This window comes from Anarrhichthys ocellatus, unplaced genomic scaffold (genome assembly GCF_004355925.1).
Source record: "Anarrhichthys ocellatus isolate YVR2014 unplaced genomic scaffold, GSC_Weel_1.0 scaffold10, whole genome shotgun sequence".
In the NCBI taxonomy this organism is placed as follows: domain Eukaryota; kingdom Metazoa; phylum Chordata; class Actinopteri; order Perciformes; family Anarhichadidae; genus Anarrhichthys; species Anarrhichthys ocellatus.
In genome coordinates, this window is record NW_022280040.1 from 6,371,136 (window position 1) to 6,393,950 (window position 22,815).

The window sequence follows — 22,815 nt, forward strand, 5'->3', positions numbered from 1 at the left end:
TGATCTATTGTCTCCCTGCCAGCCAGTAATGATATGCTAATACTGTAATTATTTTCCTTGTCAGACAGCAAACTTTGTCGTCGATTTCCAAGGACAGAATAACACTTGAGACATTTTAGAAAGAGATGAGGGATTGCTGAAATCACTGCCCGAAATGGGCACCATTACGTCACGCTAATAATTTCCTCTTGACAAATTTGGGCTGTTCACTTCTAAGACTTGACAATTATTGAAGAAAAGATGAATTGTAGCATCAGAAGTCTACCTCTCCATCACCACTGTAGTATCCCTGTGTGTCCAAGTGTAATAGCACCTGTGTTTTCTGTCCGTGAAGCCCCCCGGCAGTCCGTCTCCTGTGGTTGAATCCTCGGAGACAGGTGGTGTGAAGTCAGACGGTAGTTTCTGCTGCAGCTCCCGGTACAGCAGAGTGACTCGGCCCAGCATTCAACCCCCTCAGGGCCTTTCCATCCCCGTGCACAGCTCCCCTCCTTCATTATAATCTACCATTGTCCACATTGAACTCTGGCAGGCAAGGCCTCTCTTATTTAAAACATCTTTTGACATTGCCTCGTTATAAGGTACCTGCTTTTCTCTCCTATCTTTATACATCATCGGCAGAAAGCGTCAAACTAAATGTATGTTGAAAATGTATGTTTTCTCACCTGTCCCTGAGTCGAGCCGCGTGCATTTCATCTGAAGCGTAAGAGAAAAAAAAAAGTGTTTTTAAGGATATATCTGCAGGGAGATTGTCATGTTTTATTCATGCGTCACCACTTCTTGGGGTTTGTTTGTAAGCATTTGCCTTCATATGCCCTCTGCACACAAACTGTAAGTTGTGAGAAGAGCAGTGGAGGAAAGTACATACATCAAATACTTTGCTTCTATATATCTGTACTATACTGTAGTGTACAGTAATAATCTCAACGGTATTCATTTTGATTCATATCATTAATGTAAAGTAATTAATAGTTAATAGAACAAAACAGATCTTCAAGATTAAACCTTAATTACCAAAGAAAGGGTAAGTGTTGCTACCTCTCCTTTACTTCTTCTGGCTGCTTGGAAAGCCAAGGCTCTGTCGGTGCTGTGGGGCCCTAAGTTTGATCAATGAAGCCCAGAGAGGCAGAACATGGGGCACAGTGCTGATGGCAGAGTGCCCAGAGGCGTGGCATGAAGAGAGAGCGGAGGCTGAGTCACACTTGAAAGTCCCAAAACAAGGGGATTTTCAAAGGCAGAGTGGGTTTGGGGCTTAGCTTTCCCATGAAATGTCAAGATTCTGCAGCTATAATGCAACAATGCTACAGTGCAGTCTACCACAACAACTGAATGTTATTTAATGTTATTGTAGAAAGGTTCTTAACAATACAGATTTCAACAAGGTTTTGGACACATTAAAGTGTAAATGTTGGACATTTTAAGAAAATATCATTTTTCATGCTACTTTTTTTGTTATTTCTACACTTCAGATTATGTTCAGATTTAACAAACAAGATACAGTGTGTGAATCAGTGACCTTTACAGGCCAGCTTGTTACCTTGTTTACACTCTTTATGTTAAGCTTAGCTAATGGGCTAATGGCTGTAGCTTCATATTTAGTGTACAGACATGAAAGTGGTATTGACTTTTACATATGACTCTCTGTAAGAAACAAATGGATTTCCTCAAAAGTCAAACTAATGTATTAATGCAATAATTAATGTTAAATGAAGAGAGAACAAGCAAAGACAAATGTTCTGTTTCAAAATATAGATTGTCTTTGGCTAGTGCCATCACTAATAGTTAATAAATATAGAGGGAGGAAGGAATTGATCTCAAATATTACAGTAATAATACGGTATGCATGTGCAACGTAAGGCACCCGCTAAACAAAATAGTTTTTCCCTCCCTGGAATTGATTATCTCACCCCGCCCTTATAAATAAATCAAGAGAGCCTAGGGCTCAAACAGGTGTGAATATGAATCTCTTACTGACTCTGAGCCAAAACAAAGGCAGTGTTGATTGTTTCTCCTCCGAGGAAAGTCGTGAGGGTTCAAACAAAGTCAGCAAGGGACAAACAAAAGAGAAAGTTGGAGGATATTTAGTCTATCCCATTTGCATTCAAACCCAGTGTCTCCCCGGCTGTTTGTCAGAGGGCGCTGAACTGTCTGTTTCTATTAAAGACTCAGTGCAGCCATGCTCAGCTGTATAGACAAATGGTGCCATCAGTCCTGAAGTGCGCAATTACTCCCGTGTCCTCTACAAGGGGTCAAAAATATGTTTGGGTTAGATCGATACGCATATTTGAAGGATCGATGTTGCAAACCACAGACAGAAGCAGAAACACGTCGACTGATTTCACCAGTCATTAACGCTGAGGGGCTTTTACTGCAAACATGCATGTCAGCACATGTACGACCGTGTCAACATGCAGCGGAGATGATCGACACGAGCGGCTGTCCGGCGAGTGTTTCAGGCCCGAGGGTGAAGAGGCAAGCACCCGCATGCAACCTCACCTGGAAACTATAAAGACGCGGTCACAGCAGAAAGTCAAGTTTGTTTCACGTGCTTCCACAAAATAGTGTTTCATAGAGCGTGTGTTGGCATCTGAGTTAGGAAAAAACTGTATATGGATTCCAAGTTACTTGGGAATTCTGACGGCAACGATATCTTGTTGGTGAAAAGGGATACAGAAGTGTCAACAAACCCAAACTCATGACCTACGCTACTGTAGCTAGCCAGCTAACGACTACTAGTCAGTCTTTTTTCTCCTATCGCTGTAGTCAGCTTTATACGCTCCCCTGACACTTTGTTCTTGATATTGCACATCATTTATGTCAATGTAGAGCTTTATTGATCTCCAGGCTACTTTGCCAACTGTCAGTTAGCTAGCCAGCTCGTTAGCTTGGCTGCTTACGGTACAATATTTCACACAATTTATTCAAAATAGGTATTTAGTTCCATCTCCTATGATCCAGCTACAAATATATCGTATGTGAGAGTAGACCAAATGTCGAACTATTTCTATAAATAAAAACAGATAATGCTACACAACTATTGAAACTACGATAGTTTCTTCGCTTTTGAACTTTCTGGCTCTCGGCATAGTCTGGATGATTTGACATTGCTCAACGATTTGCATTTGAGTGTGGAAGTTGTACTGGTGCTATTAGTTATTGTTATCCTGTGTTGCTTGTTAGTCTGTTTTACCGGATGCACTGACCCTAAACTGTTAACAACCTGCACTATAACCCCGGACCCTGCAGCTGCAGCACACAGCTGTTCAGGGCTGCCACTGGGAGCGATAAACCACAACAACCTGCTCTCTTCGCTCACTATTTTATTTCCACCCTGATGACCTTACCAATAAACTCCTGTCGCGCACGATCTGTCTGCCTCTCTTTACGACTACCTGTCTGTCTTTCCCAATAACGAAATGCTGCTGTATTTAGTGAGATAGTTGGACATCTTATCTCCAAGACAGCAAATCACAGCAAGGACACAATTTCACATAAAAAAAGAAGGAAATGTAATTTATTACATTGTTCAAGTCTGCTGAAGATTTCCTTCCAGTCGCCTGTGTCATTGTAGACGTCATTACAACTAGTGGGAAGTGCAATTGTGTATTTAAGGAAATTAATTAAGTTTGCTTGAGTAAAGGAAGCTTTGTGCTTTTCACTCGTCCTGTCAGAGAAGAGACGAAGCAGAGCTCAGATGGAATATCGTCTCTCCATAATTAGACATTTTCACAAAAGGCAAAGGGGAAATCTTGTTATTCAATTAGCAATGCAAATATTTGGCAGTGTTCACGTCTTATTCAATGGAAGTTGGAGCGTCTTAACAAAACAAATCCTCTCTAAAATGGGATTTGTTTTTTGGAGGGAGTCAGCTATCTGTTGGGTGACATGCTGCTCTGTAGGTCTCATTCTGCAGAGCAGGGTTGTGTTGTACACAATATTTAATATTGATTTCTTGTGAAGCCTCCACCGCTGAATGGGAAGAGATTGAAGCAATTACAGACTGTGTGTGAATTGGATGAGTCTCACAGTTTGTCAACAGATAGAAGAAATGTGCAGGGCTGGGTTTGGCAGCTGTAAGCCTGGGGAATGGTCCTCTCGTTCTCTCCTGCTCATATGTACAGCAGAAGAAGGGAGTCTGACAATATACGTGCTTGTGGGATGCTGGTGCTGTAGATTCTTCGGTATCTTCAGCTTTCCTGCTTTTTGTGGGTGCCTGGAGGCTGTAGTGGGAGGATATGGGATTTGGCAAGTTTTTAAGGAGTTTTTATATGTTTTTCCTGCAAAATTAAAACAATATATCTTCTGCATAAGATTAAAAATCTGGGTTTTATGTTTACATCTGCTCACTGGGAAACCATCCAGATCTTGGAGGGAAAAACATGTGTAATGCATGTTTTTTTTATTACTCACAAGTGAAGCAAATTAACTTGATTATGAGGAATTTCACAAGTGGATATGAGGGCTGCTCTTAGTGCTGGAAAAACCCACTACGTGATGTTGTTTAAATTTGGCATGATGGATTAGTAGACACTGTACCGAGAAAGAAGGAGGCATCATTGACTAAACATTAGAAGATTCATATCGGCTAGTTTATGAGTAAGTAAAGATACTAGATTATTGACACCAATAACAATATTAATTCAAGATTAAATTTCAAGGAAAACACGTCTTCTTCAGTAAGGGTGAAACAAGAGGAAGTGGCACACTGTTAGGTGTTTTGAATTTATTGTAATTTTCAGACATTAGCTGTGGGTTAAATCATTCAACAAAGGTGTCTGCTATCCAAATGACCTCCTCCAACAGCTGGACTCTCTTTTTTAAAAATAAATGACAGATCCATTGGGCCATTGGTGCTGTCTGTGTGTTTACACGGCGCTCAACTTAGAGAATGTTGGAGGGTGGCGAGGTTTTGTGGGGCGGACTGGCGGAGAGGCTCCGTGATGCTGATGGATTGCTAGGAAGGATGAAGACAGGCCCAAGGGCCTCTTCTGGCCTCGCCTGTAGCCCTTTGCCCACAAAGAAAGTGGAAAAAACACAGTTAATACACTCACACCAGCACTCAGTCAATCAATCTCGTCCTGCAGGACAAGCATATACATACACATGCATATACATCTACACACACACTTAGAACAAGCCTGTCCATACGACAGGGAATCAATCTTCAGTTAAAGTGGAGCTGCCTGGCATAGCCGTGCTATGTCTCACACATGAACACTGTTTGCCTCAGATCGATTGCTTTCAGATCGATTGCTTTTTTACCCGGACATTGTTGTGATAATGGTGTTCTGGATGTAAAGAGTTTTCTTTTCATTTTTTGTAAAGTTTGCATTCATTGATATTCTTAATTTAACCTTTATTTAGCCGGGATAATCCCATTGAGATTATGAATTTTATTTACAAAGGGTCAATACAAAAATATCACACAAGCTCCATATAGATCACAGATAACAGAACAAAACAGAAAAACATTCACATAAAAGAGACGACAGACTTAAAACAAACCAGCAAATTGAATAATTTCCATTCAGTGTAGACGAGTACATTCATGGCTCAAATGATCCTTACTCCTGTTTTAGAAATCTTGCATGCTTCTAAAATAATCTAGTTTGAAATTACTCTGTAGCTCACAACAAGATTAGGGTCCAACTTTAAAAAGTGCTTTCACCGAAAACAGTGCAGGTTCTAAGGACGATGTACCGGATTTTAATACGCTGTCAAAGTCAAATAAGTTTCACTCGAACAAAATTTAGACAAATGTGCTCCTGTAGCTGTGGGCACTGTGTTTTTTCTCATTCATTTATTTGTATTTGGGCAAATTGGCACTATTGAAACTATGCTGAATTAACAACTAGCAGATCCTGTACTCATTAATGTACGTTTAATTATCACTTTGTTGATTTGATGCTGAAGAAAGGAGAAGATTGTTCTTTTATTGATCAGTTTTTTGTTTTCTCATTGACAAAGCAATAGTGGAACTGTAATTATGGCGTTCAAGCCAACCCATCTGTGTTTTGTGAAATGTATCTACAAATATTGACCTCAAATGATGAAGAGATCAACCCTTGGAGGGTCACTAGTGGACAAAAAGAGCAATTATTGTATCAAGTACGTCTCAGATGTTCGGTGTGTAGCTGTGTTTCCATCCACAAAAGCTCAGCTGAAGAGTGGGTGAGCCCGGAGGATAAAGGCTATTGTTTGTGATATGGCGTATCAGAATAAAAGTGCAGGCTTTTCTCCTGCTGATCCCTCTCTATTCTTCTGTACAGATGTGACCATTTCCAATTTTAAGGTCTGTTAAGCAAGCGCTAAGAGGACTGTGTGGGGGAACAGTGAAAGGGCAGATCTTGTGTTTTCATGGAGAGATTTAGGCAGACCGGGAGAGATGCCGGGCTTTTGTCTGTGCAAAGACGGTTTTGGCTAGCCGGTGACCTGTAAGAATACAGTAATATTACCTCAGGTAATGGTCTGCGCTGGAGGAAGGAGAAATAACCTGTTACAGGAGGTCCAGTGATACATCGCCTGCCAGGCCCGAGCTCTCTCCCAGTAGATTGATTCAAAGCCTAGGGGCTCCAGAGCCGTGCTGCTCATTCGCAGAGTTGAAAAGTGGAATGAGAGCCAGCAGCCGCGCTTCATAGTCCTGCAGTCAATCACTCAATCTCCTGAAATATGAGACAGACATGGTGCCTGACTGGAATCCTGAATACCTAAACGCCTGTGTCACTCGGGAAGCGCAATTCTCTTCGTGATCCCGCTGCCTCCTGACTGCCTGCAGCCCTCCCCGCGTGACTGTTTGTCTCTTTGCCAAAGCATTTTTGTATAACTTCCTGCACTGACCAACAGCAGAGCCAAGACAACCACCAATTACAGAAAGAAAGCCGCGGCGGTGACAGCAGACTCCGTGATGGTTTACTCCGGCACTTTAAACCCTGTGTTTTGGGGTTTGATACTGTGTGCTCGGGGATGTTTCTGGGTGCTTTGCGGCTTAGCCTGCTTGGATTTTGTGTCCAGTGTATTTAGTTGTTTACAGCAGATGCTCGGAAGGGAAATCAGCAATTTTCTCTCAAGCTCGCTTAAAAACAATTATGTTCTTTAAGGTTAAAGTCTTGATTAAAAATCGCTGCACCTGAAGCTGGACACACTCTACCTCCTAGTTTCTTTGCCTCTGGCCTCCTCACTTCCTCTAACATAGCAGTCCTGACAGCGGTCCTCTTCATGGGCGCCATGTTACCCCGAGCACCGCGAATGCAACATTAGTCTCCTTCTAATGAATTCCCTACACCTTCCATACTCGGCAGATTGTAATTAACACTTTTGAGACTTCAAAAATTGGCTTCTATTTATAGAGCTTCTTTCGCACCTGGCTCTTTTCTCATTTGGGCGACATACAGGAGCGCCTGCAGTTAGTCAGACATTATTTTGTTCCTGTTTTGTTATTCTGATGTTGCCAGGAACCTTTCTGATATAGATATAGCAGGTCAGTGTTACGTCCAACTTGTCAAATATGGCAGCTTGGTCCGTTGTCCAAACTGTGATGCTCCACGTGGCCGTAGTGATGGCGCGTGTAAAGAAGGTAGTATAAGGAGCAATAAGGTCCACATGGGTCCAATGACACAGGACTTTCACCCAGGAGACCGGCTTTTCTGTCTCAAAAGTCGGCATTGATTTATTTTAAGTTATGTGAGGTAATGATATTAAATCGCATACAAACACTCCCCTGTTGCCTCAACCTAACCAATAGAGTGCTGCAGGAATGAGTCCTAAAACCCAGAAATACATCAACATTTTTGTACTTTTGGGTCCCTCTTCTCAAAGTCAATGGGTTCTTTTAATCAGTCTTTGGTCAGATGCATGAAATTCGGTCTGTGGTTAACACAAGTTTCAGAACCTTTTGTTCTACAACTTAAAATACATCAGTAAATACCCTTTTGTTAAATTTTGCAAATTTTACGTGTCTTAATAAGGCGGTCGCTAACAAGTGTCTAGGTGAGACGACTAAACGTCTTCTTGTGACGTGAAGTCATGCCACCACAACTTATTGTTTGTACATATGCTTTTTACCTCTGGCGACTGCATTCACACTTCAAAAAAAAAGTAAAAAAAAGTTTAAAAAAAAGTATCATAAATGTGCGTTTGCCACAAGCTTATTTTCTGCAATAATCCCAAATACAATGGGGAAAAAATACCACTTGCTTTTTGATCCAAGGAAACAAATGCGATAACTTCCATGTTGGCCTACAAAAACACACCAACCCTGCAGCACTCTATTGTTTTCTATTAGAATGGCTTCTATTTATAGCCCTCCTATCACACCTGCCACATTTCTCATTTTGGTGACATTCAAGAGCGCCTGCTCGCCACACAGTGTTACAGAGTGTTCATGGTTTGTTTACATATTCTGATGTTGCCAGAAACCTTTTCTGGTGTAGTTATAGAAGGATCATTGTTTACATGATAATGTGGCATATGCAGATGTATGACAAAGCACAATTTCAAATTGTGCTTTGTCTCTTCTCTAAAGGAGGCCTAGATGCATCTCTGGGTTACTGAAGTGAGAAATCAGCTTTGTACATGGATATTTAAATATAAAATCCTCAACAAGCATGTTTCAGAAGGAGACACGCGTCTCTATCTGGAGTCCTAATCTGAACCTCAGGGGATGTTTGTGTAGCAGTGCTCTGACTTAGAAAGATGTGACTAATTGTTGGCAAAACAAAATCTCTGGTGTAATGCAGCATTCACGACAAGCAGGACGCTCACTTGATGCCCCTGGAGGGAAATTCATTGAATTCATTGCTTTTGGTGTGCGCACGCCTGCAGTGTTTAATTTTCTGTCTAAACTCGTCTCATGCACTGATAATCTGAGATTTAGATGAGTCTCACATTTAATCTATTTACATTTCCTCTGTCATCGCGCTGTTCATCTAAACTGTACGAGGACTGTTTGAACCTGGAGGTCTTGCTGCTGCCTCTCTGTCTACCCGTGTTCAACTTTCTCCTGCAGTCAGCTTCTAGACTTTATGCGTCTGCCTAATGACAGGCTGCGCTTTCAAAAGAGGATGTGGAAAAAGCAAGCTCTGGCAGGTTAGAAAAGCACACTTTGCTCTGCGTACTGTAACAGTTTCAGAAAGTTGCATGTCTGGAATTTGAGTGGAGTTAATGTTTAATGTGTCTCTCCACCCCAGGAGACAGAGATTTAAAGGGTCTGCGGTTGGATCTCTTGGCACCACACATGCTGCGCATTTCAATATTTCAACTAATATGAAAGTGAAGCATGTCGGCTGTCTGCTGTTGGCGATCTATAATCTATTAACACACAGAATGAGATAAAAAAGCTTCTTTAAAAAGCTCTCATCTTGTCCGTCAGAAGATCAAACCAGCAGCAATCTCCTATTAAACCCAGTTTATTAACTCATCGTTAACTTCATATTGAATTCCTGAGCTTATCTGCCTCACGATTGTAGCGTCAGTCAATGCTGATAACACTCTGTCAGTGTTTGGTGCTCTGAGATGACCCTGAACATAGTTTGACTTGTTAAGAGCCATAAATTGAAAGCTGCCTGTTGTGTCAAACACTCATTCAGGCTCCAACCTCATATGTCGACTTGAGATGTTTTGGTTTCTTAGAACGATGATTCATTCTAATGCTGAAACAATGAGTCGATGAGGTCTGGACCCAGGCATATGATTGGATTAGGGTGGGCATTGCAAGTTAGCTGAGGCTGTATATGTTGTGGTATGTGGTTCATTCTATACTTCAGACAGGCCCCCTTTTTGGGTCAAGACCCATGCTTTCACTGAGAGAAACAGGACATTGTTGAGAAGCCGTTGTGCAGCAGGTTACAGAGGCTTTCACACTGAGATTTGAGGCACATAAACATGAATATTCACTGTCAGTGTGGTTAATCACTAAATGATGCTGGTGACTGTTTGTCAGACAAATCAAGCAATTTGAAGACGTCACATTAGTCACATGGGAAATTGTGATGTGATTTTTGTTCTAACATTTTATAGAAAAATTACCAGATTAAACGGTATGTGCATCAACAAATCTTTCCTGACTCCACTCAAATGGAAATATTTGAAGGGCTCAATGAACAATGTTTCTGAAAAGTTACTAATAAACCATGACTATTGGGTAATTTGGGTGAATTTAAAGGAAAAGTGCTTAACGATTTTGTGTTGTTATGCTCAAGGTTTGCTGAGAGCATCATTGTTTGCTGGCATTACGAAGTTCCTTCTGTGTGTGTGTGTGTGTGTGTGTGTGTGTGTGTGATTGAGTGCTTCTCCTGACAAATGTTCCCAATGAATCATTGCTAATGAACAAAACGAGACGCGCTGAATGGAGGAAAGATTGCGATGTTCTTTCTCGTGATCTGGAGCCACACTGTTAATCACATTGTCAGTTCTTTCTCTAAGAATTTGTTCTACTCTAACAAGAGGACCTGTCATCACACAGATTATCTAAGATCTGATTTAGTTTTTTACTCTTGTTTTGAAGCTACAATGAGCACAACTTTAAAAAAAAAGAACAGAAAACGGGGTCCGTCAGCAATAGTTACATCAACTTAATCCGTGTTAACGCTGGTGACTTGATCCGCACAGAGCCAGAGAGAGATGGTCCTCCAGCGTTTACTCCGATAAAGCAGCGTTCAGTGGGCACTAAATCAAGTGCTCTGACACCCAGAGGTAAAAAGGCAAAGAAACCGGCGAGGGTTGTGACTTTTCTTCTGCTCAAATTATGCACACCACACACACACACTAGCATGCAGAAATGCAATGAAGCGTTCCACCTCCTTTACTTTCCAGTCATGTGTGGCTGGCTCCTGTCAGCAACACTGAGTCAGGTGGGAACTGAGATGGGAAAACAAGCAGAAACTGAATGAAAGAAGGGGTGCAGACAGCACCTTTATTCTGCGGTTTTACGACCTCCTAAACGTCCTTGCAAGGTTTTAGGTGGAACCAAATTACAGTCCCTCCGGTGTTTGTGAATCAGAGGTGTTGACAGGCGTGAGTGCCAACAAGGCCGCTCGACAGAGTCAGGGTTAAGGTATGCGGGGGCTTTCAGGCTCACTGAAAGAAAAGTAGAGGGGAAAGATTTCCCTTCACACAAAAGGCGAGGAACAGTCTCGTACCGAGGAGCCGCCTCGTCCTGCTGGGAGGTTATTTTTGGTGTCCCTCAGGGGTCTGACCTCAGTGCCCTTCCCAAATGCTTTGACAAAAGACCCAGAATTACCCCTGGATAATAAGAAAGTCTGCTGCCCCTGAATCACCAACACCAGAGGTGGTGTTCACAAGAGAAATGCAGGTGCATGTGCTCCTTGAAAAGGTGACTCATCATTGGGCGTTCACATTGGGACATGCTGGGAAAAGAGCAGCCATTTATCCAAAGTCCCTCGCTATGTCGTGGTCATGGTGTATTTTAAAGCATCCGCTGTTTGCCAGCTTTCCATCGTATATTGAGGAACTGACAAAGATCCTTTGCAGGATGAAAATAAATGTTTAGGTGCCTCTTTGATAAGAGTATATAACTGCCGTTGACAGGAAGTTTTCCTGGGCTACTTTGTACACGCGGGTGTGACTAATGACCATTAGGGATAGAGTGAGTGTCAGGAAGTGTTAGTGGTACGGTGAGAATGAGCGAATAGTTGGCCCGGGGAGCTGCTGCAGACACCAAATGATGCACACGGAAGAGAACTTGATTCTGCAAAGACTGCGTCGTCTGTGGGTAAACTAAGGCCACCCTCCAAGAATTTTTGACCAATAGCGGTTGCATTTACACACGTATAGAGCAAGTAACACACTATGCAAACTCCCGTAGACAGCATAGAGGTGCCAGATCTTACACACTGCACCTTTTTAAAAAGAAAAGAAAATGTGAGCTGATTTCAAGTTTTCTGTGAGGTTGTTCCAAAAATGTGGTGCATAAATAATGTTTGCTGCTTCTCTATGTTAAACGTTGCCAATTTTTAGAGAGACACCTTTACAGTAGTCGAACCTACTGAAGATAAAAGTCTTTTTATATGTAATCTGTCTGAAAGTGAATGTTAAAATGATTTCTGGCTTGTTTTTTTTGTCATTTTTAACATTACTGATTGAAGGTGAGCACTAACTTTTAATTGTTCTTCATTTAGCTCCAAAAACAATTTGCTGCAAATTGCACTCAGCTCTCTTTCATACTCCGTGCTTGAGCCTTCTGCTCAGTTAAATTCTTCCAGAGTAAATCAACATCCATCTCTTCGTGCAGATTGCTCTCTTTTGCTTCTTGCGTTGCTGTTGCGCACTATAAAGTGAGTCTGTCAGCTTCCACTTTTGGGGGAATTAGCATCTGAAGCCCCTCCACTTGCGCCCTCCTTGTCTCATGAGAACCACTGGTCGGGGGGCCCTGGGAGAGGAGGAGGAGGAGAGAGGAGGATGAAATGTGAACGTTAGGGAAAAGAGAAAGACGGGGAAAGGAGTGGAAAATGCGCTCCGTTAAAACCCGGTGACCTCCGTCTCATAAAACGAAGCAATCGGCAGTATTTTCTGTTCAATAGCCAAAACAATTTGCATCGCTGCAACAGCATGCAAGCACTTTGTAAACTTTGCATTTGGAATAGTGCTGTAAAAGTTAAGTTTATTACTAATTGTCTTGAACCGCTTAATCCTATTAGAGACATGGGGAGCAGGCGCTTATCCGAGCATACCGAGCATCCGCCTGAAGGCAGGGAAACAACTCTGCAGTCAATCACAAGACCAACGGATAAACAGACCGTCTCTCATTCATACCTACACGACATTTAGAAACTCTAATCCACGCGAGTGGGAAACTCATGTAAGCAAGTGGAGAACATGCAGTCTTGGTCAGGTTTAATGTTTGTCATATTTATTGCAATGGTTGGCGGGAATCGGTACATAACCCAGCAGATTTCGCCGTCTGTCTCAGGCTCCCGTTAATCGAGTTACCACGGAACCATTTCTCACCTTTCACCAGCGTCTCATTTCAGACGGGGATGGGGATGATTGTGTGTGACTGTGGCCCACTGGTCTGTGTGATGGCTGCTGAGTCATTGCTAATGTGCAGGCAGTGAGATTTCTCCACAGAGAGAGTGAGTTATGAAGGAGAGGCACAAGATTAATGGCTTGAATAGTCCCCGCCTCTGTAATTTGACTATTGCCTTCGTGAAAACACAAATATTAGTGTTACATTACGCGGCAAAACATTTTCCCTTTCGGGCTAACACAGGGCTCAATAAAGTTGTAAATGTATTGAGCATTAATAGTAGGCTTGGTGACCTACTTTACATTTGTTGACATGCAATTACAACTTTGGCTTTGGGTCATGCACTGATTGTTTTCTTTTACTCACACTTTTGTTTTCCCGTCTTCCCAGGGGTCTCTTACTCGTACGTGCAGGGGCAGGCAGGAGACGAGGACGCAGCAGTGGACGTGAAGCTGTACAGTCACCGGTGGAGGAGATGGCTTCCCCCAAAACCTCGCAACATGGACAGTAACAGGGCGAGTCAGGAGCAGGACCAGGATCCTGAGCAGGAGGAGCCCGAGGGCTTCCCAGGCCTGCTGTCTGCAGAGGAAACGGACAACAGCTCTCAGATAGAGGTAGGTGCTGAGTCACGCCGAGGTCATTAGCAGAGAGAGATGCAACTCTGTCATTTTGTGTTTCCAGAGTCAGAAAAAACAGAAAATATAGTGTTTTATAGTGTTTATTTTCTCTTCTGTGGCTCTGGGGGACTTTTCTAAAGTCTGGAAGAGATGTATAACTGAAAGTTTGCTTAACAAACTGGAGGTGAGAAGATCAATGAAAGACTATCCAGTGCATTATGGGAAGTGTAGCATGCAGGGGTTTTAGAGTTTGAGCCAAACAAGTGACTTGAAGTCAGCATTACTTTTCTTTTTTATGTTTATCTGACTTTACCCGTCTCTTGCAAGTTCCCCAAATGAATGAATGTGCAACGCCACAGTAAATCCCCGGAGCACCTGTTTAAATGTGTCATTAGGCAGAATTAAAAGCCCAACACACCAATGATCCTCCCACACAGGTGTTTGCTTTAACACGCCTCAGCTGAGGTGCTGCGTGGGAATGTACAGACTGTGCTTGATTGACATCTCTCTGGTCTTTCTGTTGCACCTGTTTGGACAGAAGACGTTATGCCGTGTTTGTGTCATTACTAGTTTCCGATTCTTAAATAGTGTCCAAGTCGTAATCATGATGGGAAACTCTGGTCAATATGATGAAACCCAAATGTAATGCATACAATGTTGTATTATTAACGCACAGTATTTTCAACCCTCAATCGACAAACTCTAGTCTCACGACCCTCTAGAGTGGCCGATGAATCTTTGCCCATCGAGGCTTTGTCTTGTTTTTGACCTTATTCCGAATGTAGTATGTTCCGACTAAGACGTGGAATTTGCCGATGTTATTCAGGTTTTAGGAGCATTCTTTGGACTGTTTGTTCTCGTGCACAGCCGTATAAAGAATAGCTTGAAGAACACAGTTTTGCAAAACAGTGACAAGAGTACACCACGAAACTGCAGTTGGACAATTAAAGTTATTTGAAGTGCGTAGCCGTAAGACGTACATCGTGTCGGGTGTGTTTTAGGTTATTCGGAGTATGCACGGCTGCAGGTAATCAGGAATATTAGTGGAATATTTCTTTTTTTTATTAGCCATGAATAGCTTGGTAGGAGTTCTTTCTGGCTATAAGGGCACAAACGTAGACAGTGTCCATCATTTCGAGATTTTTCAGGTTGTGATAAGCGAAGTCATGCAACAGATATTAAAGTGAAAAAGAGACATGAATACAAAGTGCACTGAAAAAAGCTTTCTGTTTATGCTCTATGTTGTATGATATATCAATAATTCAATGTTATTTTATGGAAGGCAACACAATAGAATCAGAGTATGCCATCGTCGTCATCATCTGCCAACTGAATCCAGACTTTATTGTGACTCAGTTGAGATCAGTGCAGCTCCACACAGTAAACCTTCCCGTCTAGTAAAGAAGCCAACTAATATAAAGAGAATGAAACTATAAAGTCCTCTGTTGAGCTGAAACAGAAAATAGTCTTGAGATGCTTCCCTGGAGCAATTATAAATCTCCCTGGAAGATGTTTCTTAATGAAAAAGAAAGACTAGAAGGGGTCTTTTTAATATTTTATATAAAATTAAGCTCAGCCCTCAGGTGTTCGTCTACCTTCTTCGTGGGGCTGGATCCTCGTAAACCTGACCTCGGAGGGACCAGAACAGGAAATGAGCCCGGCCTCCCACAGTTTTGAGGGGTTAGTGGAGCTGCTTGAGATGAATAGCCGGGTTCGGCTTGTGTTTGTGTCTCTGTAAATGAAAGGCATTACCCGTGTCCCCGTGTTATGGCGCCCGGGCCTGCACACAGTATCGAGGCGTTCAGTTATAATGATGGCGGCCACCTGGGCTTAGACAGCTCGTTAAGTCTTCCTGTGGCTTCTAATCATCTCGGGTTCAGACCCTCGCGTCTCTCAGTCGAGGCAGCTTTGATCGTCAGCTGTAATCATTCACACGCAGACATTTACATAGGGACACAGTCGACACACTTGATTGTTTTCGCTCTCTCGGGCTCATTTGTTGTTGCAGAATGGAAAAGCAGTCCACGGCACAAACACCCCGTCGTTCCTCCTCTCATCACTCAGCGCACACGCATTGCCTCACCTGCCTCCAACACTCTTTGTGGATATGAGAAACGCCTTCATATTCAGAGGGCAGAGACTGTGGACGCTGAGCTGAAATCTTCCAAAGCAGCAGTGAGCTGAATGGATTTAAAGGCTGTCTCCTCTGATGTGAAGAAGCTTTAACTGAGGGAGTCAGAGGAGGGAAAATCTACTCCTCGACGCTTTCACAAAGCTGTTTCTCATCGGGGTTTCATTGTGTGTTTTGTCTGTTTCAGTCAATCATTTGCTAAAGAAACATCAGAATCTCTTTCTGTAAATGCAGTGTGTCCCTGGTGCACTAAAGTCTGTTGCAGCTACTTCCTGTGTAGGAACAGACTTCTCCTACTTTCTTAGGATTGATTTGTTTTTATACTATTTAATGACTTTTGCTGAAAAATAGTGAGTTTAGAAGGAAAATGGTATCGATCTTCTCATCTAAAAGTCTGTAAAAAAGTAAATAGGCATATGTTCCCAAATGGCAAACTAATCCTTTAAAGTCACACAACGTATGTTTTGCCAGTTAGCTGTTAAAATAAATAGTTTTAATTTCCATAAATCAGGTTTCCACCTCGTGATGGCCTTCATAGTCTTTGCTCTGAGGTCAGTCTGTGTTTGGGTTAACTGATGCCGTAACACGAGTTTCCAACAACAGATTCATGCAGGTTTATAACAGTGGCCTTAACAGCAGACTGTCTGACGCCCTGAATGACTGCGACTCTCTGTGTAAGCTATCGGATTAAACGGCATTCAGGTCACAGTAGAATAAGGCAAAGTTGGAACAAACCGTGGGAATAGTCAGTAATGGCTTGTGGCGGTTGTGTGTTTGTTGTTTGTCACTGCATCTTCCAAAGTGCAGCTTCATAACCCCAGCTGTTAGGATGTCATGTAAACTGACAGTTTGTGTTTTATACATTTTTTTTTTGTTGACATAGCAATTAAGGAGCAATGTATTTAACATTCTGAACATTAAATGGCAGCAAACAACTATTTGCTATGTTAAGATATAGTGGAGTATTGCCTCTGTGTGTGTTGTTATCTGAGCTTCTCCTTGCTTTGTTGACATGGCCGGGAATGTTCGTGCATGTGAGCGTGCCACACTGGTTAGCGCACGGCCGTCGCTCTGCAGTGAGCACCGCTAGATATGAGCCACCTTACTTTGAAAGCATGGTGTAGATTGATAACATATAATGGGAACCAGTATTGAAAAACAATGTGTTTTCTTAATTTGATGGACCACTTAAGCTGCCTCACAAGAAAAGGAAGTCGGTGTAAATGAATGACTGGATCATTGTGAACATCTATCACGCTGCTAAACACAGCTTCAAAAAACACAATCTCCTCATTCATTTCAACGGGAAAAATGACTGTATACAGCTGAGCTCGCTCAGTCCAAGCCGTCACCTGGAAAGCCCCCGTCTGCACACCAAAGCGAGCCAACATGGGTCCTCCTGACCTCTTTGGGAAAATAGTTTTAAACGTAACTCACGGCTGTCAGGTGGCACCATGTTAAGACCTATCTTTATTGAGGAGCATAAACAAAACACACAAACACAGACTGCAGCAACTTGGATGATCGATTGTACAGTCTGCTCTTTTTTTTCAAATCCTTTTTTTTTTTTTTTTTTTTCCCCAACACCTCAAATGAAGCCAAGAGAGACGTATAACTCCTCTGTGTTCCCTCAGAAGCAATGTGTACATTTGATGGTCTCATTTTCACACCTGGCTGTTCATATCTACAGTAAAGTACAGCCTGTCCTGAGAATTTAACCTGTCAGGTTGCCAATAAAAGCAGACAGACAGTGTATTGGTGTTTGGGGAGGGGGGTTGTATTGCTTTGATGGGTAGTAATAAGGGTGGGGTTCATGGTTGTTATTGGATGTCTGGGACTCCACAGCTCAGGGGGCTCTTTGGGGGTTACATGCTTCACTACATTCCCTGTTTATTTGTTTATTTCTTAAGGGGGAGAATTCACGCAGCGAGGCAGCGAGCAGCTCGGCTTGCTAATTTTCATTACTTCACTTGCGTCCCAGTGCTGCTTTTACCCTTGCCACGCTCCATATTCAGACCCTGCAGTGAATGCAAATCATGTTTTTTTTTGTTTTTTTTCTCTTCCTCTGTTTGTTTTGCTTGTCAAGTTTGTTAAAAGGTTCCCAGAGGATAATGTGTTTGGGAAGAGATGTTTACTTGTCTTTTTGTAGTTCAGTGTTTAAACTCTGTAATGCTATATCATCTCAGGCAGCTGTACTGCTTGGGGCTGCTCTACAGATGAACCTGTAGCTGTTTAAATTTCCGTGTGTGTCCGGCCTTTAACTGTCTGCCTGAGCGTTCGTCTTCTGGTGTTAAGAGCTGTGGGCTTTTCTGAGTGGATCAGCCAAGATTTTTGGTTTGCAGTTATTTCTTCAGATTAACAGAAAAGGTGGAGCGTTTGTGAATTGTGAGCGTACCTCTACGTCCTTCAACATCACTTTGAAATACAACCACCTGCTGTTTGAACCCATAAGACAGCTTGCAAAGCCAATTCATGAGATTAACAACCAATGAAGAAGAAGACTAGAATTATATATCAGCTGCTGATAAAAAAGTTCTTAAAACCTGATAAATTCTTAAATTCACAGCATTTGCTGTTTCAAGTTGTGAAAGCAGACACATAGCGCTAATTTACATACCACTGACACATGAATGTTTATCCAGTTGTAAAGTCACCTGGCTGGATTTCTTACAAATTTTCGAGTGTGATCTTTGCCTGGTACCAGACCTTCAAATCCGCCAACTCCCCCGAGTCCAATGATTCGTCCGGGATCGAAACCTGTACAGCCATGTCCTCTGGGCTCTGAGGGACCTGAACCCAGAAACCCAAGTCAGACTGTGTACAAAACTTTATTGCCGTGGTCTGTGTGTCATCATGTCAAATACCTGTGACCTCTACATCATACTAATGTATCCACACTATTATTAAAAGGAATCAGGTGGTGCTGCACAGACCAGTATGTAGTTTCACATAGTTGAACACACATACATCACCAGTACCATGAAGCTACTACGACTGGCAGGAGACGGAGCAGAACGATGAATAATGGATCACAGGCATCAGCTGATGAAGCGCTGGACACATGAGCGATGGCATGCTTTTAATGTTTTCTCAAACAGGCCTGTGTGTGTGTGTGTGTGTGTGTGTGTGTGTGTGTGTGTGTGTGTGTGTGGGTCATACTATCTATTGGAAAAAGAGGGCTTGCTGACAAGCGGCTTAATCCCAATACATTACAATAATTAATCAAAGCTCTAGTGTGCTTGTGCAAAGGTAACATTTTATTTTCTCAAGAGCAAAGACGTGGTTGCAGTTTTCAGTGTACTCCTTTATTTTTCTGACAAACATTGTTGAATGAGCCGCGACTACGTCTTCAGCAGCAGTTTTGAGACACATCTCAAAAACATCTTACTTTCTGAAGTAAAACCCCCTAAATGACCTCATAAAGATGAAGTCAGGGAATCCCGTGTTATGGAGCCATCGAGAAGAGAAAACAAGAAATTCAGGCCTAAGTATAATACAATATTGATGTGGTGGGCAGCTTGGGATAGAGATGTGAGTGAGTCCTTTCTGCAGTTTGTTTTTGTGCTCTTGAGACAGAAAATGGTCTATTATAGGCAGCGCTTCTTGTTTTTTTTCCATCACTATCTAGTTTCAGTTCAGCCAGAAGCTGAGTGACGAGGTCACAGTCGTCCTCTCACTCCTTCGTCATGTGGCCATCTATCTTCCATTAGCCTCCCTTGAGCACCTTCAGTGCAGCTCAGTCTCATCTCCACACTCTCGTGTCTCTGCAGGAGAATGTGAACTTAACCCATTAGAGTTGCCTATAGTGTGTATCACCATATAATATTACAGTACAGAATGTATCCAAAAATGCTTAGAGACAGGCGCTAAAACAGAGCTTTTCAGACAGAAGGTGAATACAAGTATAGTCAGACAGACAGTATGAGAAAAACAATGTGTTGTTCAACATTAAAGCATGTGAGCATGTTCTACTAGAAACCCAAAATACAAGTATAAACCTGAAAATTAGCACCATATGGCCCCTTTAAAATGGCATAAAATATATGTTGAAATAGGTTCAGTGGAATATATTGACAGGACAGTAAAAAAAAAACAGTTTCAAATAAACAGACAGTCCTGCAAATGCCCATGACGGTTTTTGAATCGTCCTTGAGGAATGTTTGCCTTCATTTGATAGCCGACACTACAGAGGTGACAGGAAATGAGGGGAGAGAGAGAGAGAGAGAGAGAGGAGGGATGATCGCTACATCACTGCTTCACAAGGATTTTACATTTTCCCTATCAGCCATCACCTGTCCCGGCAACATGCACATTCAGACCCACACCCGACCAAAACGAGGCGTAAAAATGCAGAGATTCAGCTCAGGTACTGTGAGGAAATTAGCAATATATATCACTGTCATTTCATAGCTTCTAATAAACATGTTAAAATATTCTGCTCGCTCTTCCTGTGGGTGATTTGTGCAAAGAACTTTTTACATTTATAGAACGTCAGCAGTAATTTTACAGCTCAGGTTTTTTTTGTTCCTGTGAGTGAAAAGTTCAGCGCGTCCAATAACCACTGTAATTGTTTTTTTTTATGCTCCACCAGCTGTTTTTATTTTGCGTTTGACAATGTGAGTCAGCACATTAAAGACACTCGCTAGTGCCGTCAGGATTCTCAAGGCGTATTCTTGTCAAAATGTATCTGAGGTCACACATGACTCAGTCTACCGTGGACAGCTGCAAGATAAAGTGGTGAATGTTCAAATTATGGATGAGTTATATACTGTAAAATGCAAAAAACAACTCGTTCCTGTGTGAGTACGGCTCCAACCTGAGACGAGTGTTCATGTCAGCTGATTTCTTGTCGTAAGTGGGTTAGTACCACACTTCTCTTGCTGGCACATTTTGGCACATGTTTGCAGCGCATGATTTAAAGAAACAGTCAGTACCTTCTTCCCACAACCTCCCACCAAAACTCTCTGTATAGTTGTGTATTTCTGTTTGTGTGAGCCTGTTTATCCGGTCCCTTCACTGGCCCCTCCACCTCTGGGGAGCCTCCATCTCCCTCGATCCTTCCAAAACACATCTTGAGCTGATTAGGAGGAAACTTTAAAGTTGTGCATTTGTGTCTACTCCTTTTACAAGTGCCCTTGTTTTCTATTCTGAAAGTAATGTGCTGACTAAGGCTACCCGGAGGGGCGTTTTTCCCTTGACACGATTTGTCTGCACTTTAAGCCGTGATGAAAGGCCTCTGGCAGTGTTCGCTTAAATCTACAAATTGATCAAAAGTAAAACCACCTACATGGCTGAGCTCCATTTGGGTTTCTGATTTTTATCAATCCCACAGAGGCTTTGCTAAGCTTGAAACATTATCTCTCTGTTTTGAATATTATGTAGCGGTATTCCATTATAACTCTCTGAGGGAAATATGAATCCTCAAAGCAAAACGAGCTGAACAGGGAAGGATTGTGCCTTAATTAATGCTTGTCTCGTGGCCTTTTGACAACCGTAGCTCAGAATATAACCACTTACGTATCAAAGTATGCACAGAGCTGTGTGAGGTCCTGTTAGTGAGATCACAGTCAGCCGTAGTGTACACTCTCCTGGCTCGCCATCCAGCAAAACATTAACTTTAACAATGTTTTAGATACAAGACACAGCTGTAAGGTATCTCATTAGAACCCAGGGGGAAACAGACGAGCAACAGGAAGCCCTCGACACCAGCATTCGTCCTAATCCTGCACAGGAAATAATAAGAGCAGACGGGCCGCTCCCACATGGCTTATAAAAGTCTGCAAATGTTTATCTTATTAAAGGCAATTCTGACTGCGCAGTCTGGTTTTAAAGAGTGGAAGAAGTTGATTGGCTTCTTGTTTTTTTATTTATTATTATCGGATTAGTAGACAATGAAACCTCTTTGTGTGCTGATTGTGCCCATAATGAAAAACCACAGAGTTGAATGAAAGGACAAAGAGAACGCACACATAGTGGAAATGATTGCATTGTCATATAGTGTAATTTAGGAGGTACTTTGTTTTGCAGCAAAATTAAGAAATATGTACTCTTAATTATCCAGATTCTATTGCAACTAACCGTCTTATTAGTTTGCTTTGAATTTGATTTGGGCTCACAGGATGTCTGTGTATTGTGTTAGCTGTGCACCGTATAATAATAATAAGGGCTTAATTAACAGACCAACACAGAAATATCTACTCTCTCCTTCAAGCTGTATTTCATTCCTCTAAATCACTTTATTATGCGTCTTCACAGTCTTTATTCTGTATGCAAACTCACAGGGTGTGTTTTGTCACTTCTGCAGGAGGACACCGATCACAACTACTACACATCGAAAACATACAACCCGTCGGATGCGATGAGCAAGGACTTGTGGGTAGACACGGACCAGATGGACAAGGACAAAGTGAAGATCCACGGGATTCTGTCCAACACACACAGACAAGCAGCGGTAAGTCAGCCGACTACATGAGGGGAGAGTCTTTATCTTTCAGTAACATTCATTGGGAGGCCTGTTGCTTATTGTCATTAAGTTAGCTGCAGTTTGAGCTGTAAAAGATGTTTTCAACTAAGGCTGCAACCAACAATTAAATTCACTTTCAGTTGGGTTCTCAATTAACCGACTTAGTCTATAAAAAACAAAAGATGAGGTTTTGTCCGACCAACAGTCCAAAACCCAAACAAATTCAGTTTATAATGATCCTCACAAAAAGGAGAAGCAGGAACCAGAACGTTTTTGGTGTCTTTTGTCAGTGTTTATGCATAGGTTACTATGTTTGGTACATGTGTACTTGACTATGGGACAGACTATTGTAACAGTTTTTACTACAGTACAGTATGTTTATTTCCTCTACCATTAAAAACATGGATATATCAGTCATTCCTTTAAGCATCTAAACCGTTAAAAAATCTTCTGCAGTGAAGTTTAAAAGCGTCCCTCCATCCAGCTCTGCACAAGCAGGTGACCCATGTGAGGTGCATACTGATGAGGTCACCCAAGGCATCATTTAGTGACTGGAGAGACAGAGCAGCAGGGCAGTCACAGACGAGAGAGAGAGAGAGAGAGAGAGAGAGAGAGAGAGAGAGAG

General features: G+C 42.2%; 1 protein-coding gene across 1 annotated transcript in view; it reads left to right on the forward strand.

Moving 5' to 3' along the window:
* plxdc2b (plexin domain containing 2b) overlaps positions 1–22,815 on the forward strand; it is a 77,553-nt gene that overhangs the window by 19,016 nt on the left and 35,722 nt on the right. The window contains exons 2-3 of the mRNA XM_031850581.1: positions 13,370–13,593; positions 22,032–22,178. Of these exons, the coding sequence (XP_031706441.1) occupies positions 13,370–13,593; positions 22,032–22,178 (371 nt within the window). The remainder of the gene's footprint in view (positions 1–13,369; positions 13,594–22,031; positions 22,179–22,815) is intronic.